The following is an 11,050-nucleotide window of genomic DNA, read 5'->3' as shown; positions in this document are numbered from 1 at the left end:
AAATTAACCCACTGAAACATATTAGAGGAAAACAAAGAAACAGTAGTAGTGGATTTTATTTTACATATGCGATGCATTACATGGCCCCTATAGGCTGTAGAAACTGGGACGAGTGAAAATTTGGAAGCCTGACTCTGCCACGAAGCAAATATTTTCTACTTTATTTATCGGCAAAGCCACGCACAGCGCATACAAGCACACATTCTCCTGCTCTCCGAAGCTCATATCTAGAGGCCTTCAATGAAGTTCACACCAGTGTTCTTCAACCAAACGTTACCTTGGATGAGCTGTGTTACTGTAAACTTGCTGGCCTCCGTTGCACTTGTGATGATATGGTAACCAGGCCACTTCACTCTCTTGGCGGTGCCAGCACCTGGCCCGCTGTTCATATACTCTCCATAATACAACGTTTGCAAGAAGTCCTTACTTTGGGCATCCCATTCGGCCCATCCTGTTGGGTCAATATGGCTGTCCAGTGACGACTGCATCACAACTGTTCTTGAAAACTTCTTCCATGGGCGGCCCAGAAAGGTTTTGATGGACCCCACCACAGGCTTAAGATCCGAGCTTGGTGTTAGGTTACATTGCTGAATTGAAGTTCCAGTGTTTTGGTTTGGGTCTTCTCGTCCTTGGGCTGTAACCATGTTGTTTTGATTACTCATGGGCTTTCGGGCTACCAGGTTGCACTTTTGGAAAACAACGGCTGCGTTTCCAAATATGAAGTCAACGGTGCCAGTTATAAAGGAATCACGGTAGAATTGCCTGTTGGAATGGGCGTAGAGTGTGTCTTGATAAGCGTCGATGCGGCAACGGTTTATGACGGACTGGTCAGCACCCACACGAAGAGCCACTGCTTGGTGCTTCTGTGGGCCCGCTGTGTTCTGGAACCAAATGTCTTGGGCTATGAATCCATCGCCCACGGCAGCTACAAAACCAGATCTTAAGGGTCAAAATATATTTTTTAATTTAAGTGTCGATTTGTATACAATTAAAAATGCTACAGCTGTAGCCTGTCCGGCGTAATTCGTGTGATCAAGAAAGACAAGAATGTGACTAAACTTTTATAAATATTAATGAAAATGATGTATAGATAGAATTATAGTTAGGTTACCTAAAAAAAGCACTAACAGACAAAAGGATAAATTAAAGATTCAAATAGTAAGGTTTATACCAACGGTGGCAGAATTGAAGGTGGTTGTTCCATCGACAAAATTCAAGCTGCCGGTGATTACAGTTGCATCCATACCATCACCCACGAGCATCACGTTCGTCTTCTTCTTACCAATTTCAACATTCTCTTTGTACGTTCCTCTTTTCACGTAAATAACGTACCTTGTCTTACCGTTGTCTGGTGCGGAAGCCACGGCCTCGGCCACAGTCTTGAACTTACCACTTCCATCCTTAGCCACCACAACATTGGCCTTGACATCCCCAACCGATGACTCCAAAAGCCTCCTATCTTTGCTGGCAACCCATGAAGGAAATTCTCCATTTAGTGACTCTTCAATGAGTTGTTGGCCCTCTGGCAAAACAGCAACAAGCATGGCCAGAGAGGTTCTTGCTCTCGACATCAAGTCCTGAACTTCAGCCTCCATGAGGGCCTTAGCTGGGCCCTCTAACCCATCCAAGCAAGTTCCATGGTTAGTGAGGACACTGCTTAGCCACGTGTGTGCATCTTGCTGAGAAACAGTGGTGTCTTTTGTTAGAGCCACCATTGAGTCCCAAACTCTGTCCATCGACAGCTCCATCAGTTCCTCGCAGTCCCTCAAGGCTGCTTCCTCCCTCCGATTGTTGATCCTTTGTCTGATAGCTTTGGCTGTGTCCATAGCATTATGAATGTGTGAATTGGACTTCATTAGGAAGGAGTGAAGCAAATTGTATTTGTGGTCTTTCGTGGGGGTACTCAAGAAAGGACCTTGAGCTACTTCAGAGACATGTGCTAAGCAAGACGAAGTATCAAGTGCATGATCACAGACATGGTGAGGTGAAGAGGGGTTGAAGAAAGAGGTGGGATTGATGAAGTAAGAAGCAATAAGGGCTGATGAGCTTATGACAGCAGCTGCAGAGAGAATTAAGAAGATAGTTTTGGAGAGGGATTTGCTAGGCTTGTTTAACAAAGATTGTTGGGTAGCCATACTTCTCAACGTAACTGGCTGTTCGCGCCGATGTGTGTTTGTTTCATGGTCCTTATATAGATCGACAATGCTCCACTTTTATTATTTAAACGTGTATAAATTTCCAATTTTACTTGCCCCTAAAACCATTTTCCCACGCGAATCCGTGGGATTCACGCGCTTGTTGAGACAAATATATTTAAATCTTAATTGTATACTATTTTATCACAATTTATAGACAAGCTCAAAAGTATGGCATGTGGAGTTGCCCTTTCCGCCCTATACCTTTTCCTTTTTTTAATGTAAAGTATGGCCTGTGGAGTCACGTGTATATATTTTTGGTTTTTCTGTATTTGCATGAGTTATAATTAGACCATGTGCTTTTATATAATAATCGGAAAGAGAAGACATTATTGCACTGACGGATGTATTTAATTGCACTTTAATCTCTCCACTTGTTCATTGTCCTACCCTTTCATCATCATAATGTAGCAAAATTAAATACAAATAAAAAGCTGGCTCATCAACTTGACATTAATTATCTAAATTGGCATGGTACTTGTCGCATATATTTGAAGAGCAGATTGTTTGGTTTCATTTTAAAATATTCAAATCTACATTTCAATATAAAAACATCGTAAAATTAAAAACTTAACTCAATATTTAATGCCTTCATTTTGATTCTTATGCAGAAAAATGTCTTTTACTTGTTAAAATAATACGACCTTTTTTTGAGTCAACAATAACTATACTTATTCGACCTTGTCATTTCTCCTTGTTCTAACATTAAGGATCCCAAGGCCAAACACAAATAGCCCAACCTAGCATTACACAAGAGAAGTACATGAAAACTGGCACGCAATTCACCAAAAACAAAATAAGGCACAAGGCAAATACAGCTGTACAAAAAACTGGGATGAAAAAAAAAAATACTTAGATGCAATCATGACAAAAAAAAATATTGCTTGTTATGATACCTGTAAATTTAAGAAGGTATTGTATATATTTTTTTAAATTAAGAGTTATGATTCTTTTTATATTAAAATTAAATAATATTTATGTATTGATAACTTTACTATTTAAAATTAACATTGAGAATTGTTTTACGTGTAAGAGGATTATATATCCTTTCAATTTATAAGGCACTATAGAAATTATAAAAAAAAAATAGCCAATAGACACCTAAATACACAAATTTATAGAATGATACTATCGCCAAAATGAGCCGAAAGAGTCACATAGTAGAATACTTAAGTTTTGTTTGAATTTTATATTTAGGAAGGGAGAGAAAGAAAGGATAAGGGAAGAGAATTGATAAGTGATAACCCTTTATTTGAAAGTTAATAAAATATGAGAACAAGAATTAGAGAGTTTTTGAGTTTTTAAAAATTCTTGTAACCTTGTGTTTTTGAGTTTCTTTATTTTAAATTTTGGTGACTCATGTAACTAGATTTATTATTTATAATTCTATTTGTTAGATTAAATATTTAACATAGTTTAGAGTATAATAACAAGAAAATAAACAAAATTAAAAAGTGTTAATTTTTAAAATGAGAATTTTTTTAAAATTATAAGAAAAAGAAATAAAAATTTTAAAAATATTAATTTTTAGAAAAAAATATTTATATTTTATATTTAAAAACTAAAAAAAATATTAATAAAAAATATAAATAGATAATAATATTATTTGCATGTTAAACTCTCTTTTATTTATTTATTTTTAATGTTAAATATACAAACAAGAGAAGAGTTTAACCCTTCTTTTTTTCTCTTCTTCTTTTCTCTTAAATATCTTCAAATTTTTTCATTATTTTTTTTTTCAAACTTCGAAACAAAACCTTAAATATTAATGATTTTTATTTCGTCTAATAAACAATTTGATTTGAAAAAAAAAAGACTAAAACAAGTAAAAAAATAAAAAAAATTTATAATAATTGACTTTTTAAAAAATAAATATTACAAAAATACCAAAATAATACTTCTTGTATATAGTTATATTAAGATTATATTTTACGAATAAAAACAAGTATTTAAAATATAAAATACATTGTTTCTACAAGAAACCACGTAATAAATAAATATAATTCAATATACTCATCCCCGACCCACCGAGATTTATGTGACTTTTATATTCCTAATTGAATAATTTAAGTGTGGCATCAAATCATATTACAAATTTACAATGTCGGTGTTTTTTTTATGTACATTAGAATTTCCCGTTTACAAGAAGGGAACACACGCTTAATTATAAAACCACAATTCATTCCTCGTAAAAAAAAACACACACACACAGTGCATTCAAATTGAGAAGAAAATTCCAAATGAATATATTTAAAAAAAATTAAAATAAGTGTCATATTTTAATATTATTTATTGGTCTTGCTAATTATAGAGTTTTAAAGATATTAATTTTTTTAAAATATTAATAATATATTAAATTTTTTGAAAATTTTATATTATTAATGTTATTTTTATTATGAAATGCTATTTATTTTGAATTAATTTTAACAAAATAAAAAATAACAAATTACGACCATTGCTTCAATTCAATGTGAAGAATCAATACTCTAATAACAGGGATCATTTATTTGTCAATTTTTTTTACAAAAGAATTTGAATCATTTTCGTAATAGCATTTTTGTATTTTTATTATTATTTAATTTATTTCCCACAGATTTTGTCATGTTTAAAAAGTACATGTCTTACATGCATCGTCTCGTTAATTCCCCATATCATCTTATCCATATTTTGGGCTGGGTGCACACTCACGTTGGCTATCTTTATTTTCACGGTGCTCACTACACTCCTTGAAGGGTATCTTATGACGTAATTTTTAAATCAACGGTTAACATATATATATATATATATATTTAAACATTTTATAAGAAAATGAGCAAAATAATAAAAATATGAATAAAAGAACTTATAGAAATATTATTCTTTTTATTAAAATTTATTAAAAATTTGATTAAAAATATTAGAAGAGTACAAGGCTTAAGATCTAAAGGGTACAAGGTTTAATATTTAAAGGATATTGAAATAGTAAGACGTTAGTAAATTTTGTCATGTTCTAGAATGGTGAATGGTCTTCTTTTTATAGAGACTTTGACTCCTGTTGTGAGATTTTTTCTTATTTCTTGTACTACTCTCTTATCATATCTTGTTTGTCATTTGTAATAATGTAGTCTTGTCATGTTTTCTTTTTCTTCTAGTGTAGTCTTGTCTTTGTTTTGTCATAGTAGCTTTTCTTCTGGTGCTGTCTTGTTACAATCTTGTAGATTTATTCTTCTAGATATTTCAAATCGTCAAAGTTTAACATTTTTTTTATTGGAGTCTTTAGAACATCATTATAATGTAATAATAGTATATTCTTTTTCAGATAAATATTGTGATGTTTTTCACCAAAAAGTAGCTGATAATTATTCATATCTTGATCCTTGATATCCAATTTGCAATGTTGTCTTTGTCTTTTACTATAAAATGCATCCTCCACATCTTCAATATTTTTCCAAACTTTTATTGTAACTGATAGTGTTATGCTGGTTGAAATAGAGATATTGTTTGGAGCTATCCATATATGATTGAATGGTAGAGTTATTCCAGTCAATTCCCATACAGGTGGTATAGATGAGAATAAGACTTTTGTTGTATTAGTATGGTTAATAATATGTTGAATACAACATGAAGTTGTTATTTGTCTTTTCAAAGAAGAGATTTGTGATATTTGTCACAATCGGGGGCAAGACGGGACAACGATGCAAGGATTCGCCACCAAAGTTTGTTAAAGAAAAATATTGGAAAAACTTTTAATAGAACTAATCTTCAAAACTAAATTTGGACTCAGGAGTCATTTATGCTTAAGGAAGGTACTAGCATCCTGCATCCTATGACGACTGTTGATTAAAACGGTTACTTTCTAATTAATTGTGTAAAAATTATTTTAATTTTAAAAATATTTATTTCACTCTAAAAGAAAACTATTGATGTCTTTTTTATTGTTTTTTCATTTGGCATTATTTTTTAGTCTTGTTTCTATTTTTACAATTTTTTTTAAAATTATATATATATATATATTTAAGAAATACAATTAAAAGTTTTGAATTAAAAGAATGAATTATATAAAAAACAGCTATTTTTTCTTTTATTTTCGTATTAAATAAATTTAAATAATCTATTTTCGTATTAAATAAAGTAAGAATTCATTTTTTTATATTTTTTATTTTTAAATAAAGAGCTAAAAATCTAATTTGAATTGGAAAAGTGGATTCTTTATAAAATGTTATTCTTTTTTTATTATTATCATATTAAACAAATTTGAATAAAATTCCACTTGATTTTTTTATTAAGTAAAAAATCATTTTTGTATATTTTTTAAGTAAAAAACTAGAAACTTAGTTTTAATTGGAAAAATGGATTATTTACAAAAAAATTATTCTCTTTTTTTATTTTTATATTAAATAAATTTAAACAAAATTTAACTTGATTTTTATTTTTTTTAGTAAAAATAATTCGTCTTTTATATTTTTTTATTTTTGAATAAAGAATTAAAAAAATTAATTTGAATTATAAAAATGGATTATTTATAAAAATACTATTCATTTTTATTTTTGTATTAAATAAATTCAAATAAAATCTAACCTAATTTTTCTTATTTTTATTTTTTAATGAAAATTTAATTTTTTATTTTTTAAATAAAGAACTAAAAAAATTGAATTTAACTTGATTTTTTTATTTTATTTTTTTATTTTTTTACTTTTAAATAAGGAAACATAATTAAAAAAATTAATTTTTGATTGAGAGAAATGATTAATCATAGAATATTATTGCCCCCTCTCTCTTTTTTCTTTTTTTCTTTTTTTTTTTTTTACATTTTGGGCATTAATGAAAATAATCTTAAAATATTTTTTCTTGACATTTTATTTACTTATCCTTTTTTAAAAAAATAACAATTTCATTCTTTTTAGAATTATTTTGACTTACTCTCATTTTAAAATTTTCTTAAAATAATTTAATTTTGAAAAAAAATTAATTTTTGGACTTGACGGGTCAGGTTCCCACTCTTACGTATCTTCCATATGCAAGGAAAGAATCAAAGCTGCCACGTAGTTCTTCCGTAGAGTTATTTCCCCAATCACTTCTCTTCGAGAGCCATCAAATGCTTTAACCACCATGGTGCTTGGCTTCATGTATAATCCATCTGATGGTAACTTTGCTAGGGTCAATTTAGGCATTACGTTCAATGAAGAACCATTATCAATTAAGACTCTTACTAGGATATAATCCATACACTTCACAGAAATGTGCAGAGCCTTGTTATGTCCTACTCCTCCCACGAGAATTTCGTCATCAGTGAATGTAAGGTAATTATTGGCAGTGATGTTGCCAACAATACCTTCTAGCTTGTCTACTAAGATATCATGGACAACGTGAGCCTCATATAAGACTTTCAACAATGCTTTTCTGTGAGGTTTTGAGTTCATCATTAATGACAGCAATGATATTCTAACAGGAATTCGATTTACTTGGTCCAACACCATATACTCGCTCTGTTTTATAAGCTTCAAAAACTCACAAGCCTCTTCATGAGAGACCATTTTCTTTTGTTCCTCCTTTCTGTCCTTAGCTATTAAGTCAGTTGCTTTGGTGCCCTCTTTTTCACAATTATTCCTCTTTTTCATCAACTATTTATTTCTCAATTCCTCAGGAGTATAGATTCGACCACTCCAAGTCATACCTCCGACACCAGCGATATTTGTAACATCAACTGCATGGGAATTAATGTCCTTTATTTGACTCTCCTCATGATTATTAGTGTAAGCTTTCACATCGTATTTCTAAGGTACCGCTTTATTGTCCTTATATGGAAAAGGAATAAGGACTCGTAAAGTGATGGGCTCTGGTAGAGTAGGTACTGATGCAATTCTTTTCTTGGTGTAATGGATAACCAGAGGTTTTAGGCTATTTAAGGTCAACTTGTCAATTGCCAACACCTCTTGATCGATCTAGGAGCAACCAATTCGAATTAATTGCTTATCCATAAGGTCTTGCAAATGTGGGTAAATTCAATACGTCCCTCCAATGTGTGGGCTACATTAGGGTGTATCTTGCAACCATTCCCTCTTTTCGAACTTTGCTCAAGTAATCCAAATTTACACATTTCTCTAAATATGGACTTCAATGGAGTCTTCACATTTTCAACTTTCCTCCTCAAGAATTGCTCTATGCCTTCATCAATGAGGTTGATAGACGGCCCCTGATGATTAGGCAAAGGATTGCTTCCGATATTGGCATTCTTCTCCTCAAAACTTATTCACCCTGCATTGATCAAGTCTTGTACTTTAAACTTTAGTGCCTTACAATTTTATGTGGAATGGCCAACAGCACCTTCATGGTATTCGCACTTGGCATTGGGATCATACCCCTTAGGATATGAGCGCTTCAGAGGTTTCATGGGATAATACACTACCATTGAGTTTTACAGTAATTGAGGTAACAGTTTTGTATAAGTGATAGGGGTGGGGTCGAAGTGAACTGGTTTTCGGTCTTGATAGTTTTAGGGTCTTGCTTAGTTAGGATAAGTCTGATGAGTTTGGTTGGTTTGGGGTGGTTGTATAAGGAGTGTAGAGGATGAGTTTTGTGTATTGGGATGGTAGGCTTTATAGGGGTATGAGCTGGTTTAGGGTCATCTTTTCCAGACGGGTGAAATGTTAGTGCATTGGCCTCCCCTTCCTTCTTTTTCCCAAGTCCGCCCAATGGCCTCTTGATGCTAGTTGCCCCTGTAGCATATGCAATTTTTCCACTTCTCATGCCAATTTCTACTCTTTCTCTTATAATGACAACATCATCAGAGAAGTTTGCAGAGATACTTCCCATCATTTTGTCATAAAAGGGAAATCTAAGAGTATCAATGAATAAAGAAACCATTTCCTTTTTTGAAAGGGGTGGCTCAACCTGTGCTGCTATCTCTCGCCATCTTTGAGCATACTCGTTAAAAGTTTCATGGTCTTTCTTCATCATGGTTTGAAGCTCTAATCTATCAGGAGCCATGTCAATGTTGTACTTGTATTACTTCAGGAAAGCATTAGCCAGTTCCAACAACAAATACAAGTACGTTCCAAATGCATGTACCAATTTAAAACTGCCCTAGTTAGACTATCTTGGAAGACATGGATTAACAACTTGTCGTCACAAGCATGTAACGCCATTTTCCTGCATTACATGGTTAGGTGGCTCTTTAGACATTTAATGCCTCTGTATTTATCAAATTCTGATGCTTTAAATTTTGGCAGAATTACTAGGTCTGGAACCAAACAAAGGTCAACTGCATCTCCAATACCATAGCTTGCAACCTATCTTCTAAGAGTTGCAATTTTTCTCTAGAATGATCATCCTCTTCTGGCTGAAACTCTTCCATAGTGGGATGAAAAGGTGTGTTAGCAATACCAATAGGGGTATGTAGATTTCCCTTGTGCTTAGGTTGATAATTTGTGGTTAGAGGATAATTTGTGGTTTAGGGATGGTATCTTTTGGGAGGATTTGAGGATTTTCGATGATGTTTGAGGGCATGCCTTGGGGTTGGGTGGATTGTTGTTAAGTGATTAATGAATCACTTACAGCTGGGGATGGATTATTATATGATGAAAATTGTGCCTCTTGAGCCATAGGTGGTGCATAGCCAGCTGAGAGGCCATAAGGTGGGAACTGAGTGTAACATCCTTATCTCAAAATTCCATACAATGTATATTTTATACATTATAATTTAATGTAAAATACGAAGTTCATGTATAATGGACTTTATTATAACTAATTACTGAAATATTCTTTGTTTAATAGTAATTTGTACAAATATTTCCATTCGTATTAATTGAATCAGTATAACAAGAATTTTAAATGCTGTATTGAACATAATCAAAATTTATAAGTTAAGAGACTGTATATGCATTCCATAGATCAAGTACAATAATTTACAAACTATTTGTCAAAGTATAAAAGACTTAAAATAATATTTACGTCACATAAACTAATATAAGTTCCAGAGTAGTCTCAAATCATAAACCAACACTGAAGACTATTACTATTCATCAACCCTGTACCAGTTCTCTATCTCGGCCAAATCCTCTGAATCTATATCATCATCTGAACCCAGATACCCATCGCCCGAATCAGTTCTGACCTCTGTGCCAGTAATGTGCTCAAAGGTCCATCGGGTTGGCCTTCCGAGATGGACGTGGTTGTGATAAGTAAAAAAGTAAGTGAGGGCTGCTGGAGTTCTAACCGTACCTCTATACATATATATACATCAAGTCTAATGTATTCTTTTCCTAGGAAAATCAAATGGGATACTACAGGAGTAATTCATCTCTATCACAACAAAAATCCTAGGTTCATCTTCTACAGGTATAGCAAATTTAAATTAACATACTCTCTTGTATTCATTAAATACATAATTTAGCCTAAGATTTACTGAACTATCTACTAGTTTAATTCTTTCCCAAGGTTCCGTCATCCTAGTTTCTTGAAAATATCAGTAAGGATAAGCATCTATTCTATCATTTACAATCATTTAACATAAAATTAAATTTTAACATAAATACAACACATTCAATTTCACGAATTCATATTCACATCACACATAACATTCAGCAATTTATTATCCATTTTCCTTTCTCTTATTCCAACATGCACTCCCAGTGCACTGTGATCACAGATATCGATGTCTCCAACACTTCTTGAGGTCTTACTCAACTAGGTAAATAGTCGCCAATTAGCCCATACACACGGATACAACATGTACAATAATCGAGCCTCTTAGCAAAGGTATAGTCAAGAGTCTAGTTAGGAAATGAGTGTGAGGCCATGTGATGCATTCGCTTGCAAAAAGAGTGTGTACACATACGCGAATGTCACTCACCACCCTACGTTTTTCTCAAATTTTT

At 32.4% G+C, this 11,050-nt stretch overlaps 1 protein-coding gene across 1 annotated transcript; it reads right to left on the bottom strand.

Annotated features, from left to right (window-relative positions):
* Positions 1-227: 227 nt before the first annotated feature.
* LOC113869337 (pectinesterase-like) lies at positions 228-2,135 on the bottom strand. Its single transcript, XM_027505616.1, has 2 exons — positions 1,172-2,135; positions 228-925 (listed from the first exon to the last, which is right to left on the bottom strand). Exons 1-2 carry the CDS (start codon positions 2,133-2,135, stop codon positions 228-230), a joined length of 1,662 nt encoding a protein of 553 aa, XP_027361417.1.
* Between the last annotated feature and the right edge of the window lie 8,915 nt (positions 2,136-11,050).

Source organism: Abrus precatorius, unplaced genomic scaffold (assembly GCF_003935025.1).
Source record: "Abrus precatorius isolate BTA unplaced genomic scaffold, Abrus_2018 Scaffold6, whole genome shotgun sequence".
Classification (NCBI taxonomy): domain Eukaryota; kingdom Viridiplantae; phylum Streptophyta; class Magnoliopsida; order Fabales; family Fabaceae; genus Abrus; species Abrus precatorius.
Note: the sequence above shows the minus strand (reverse complement) of the source record. Positions and strands in the feature narration are given on the sequence as shown.

Excerpts from the sequence above, each read along its gene's own strand:
- LOC113869337 (XM_027505616.1), bottom strand. The coding sequence starts at position 2,135 with ATGGCTACCCAACAATCTTTGTTAAACAAGCCTAGCAAATCCCTCTCC. Across the intron at positions 926-1,171 it reads CTTCAATTCTGCCACCGTTG|CTGCCGTGGGCGATGGATTC; the intron begins GTATAAACCTTA and ends CTGGTTTTGTAG.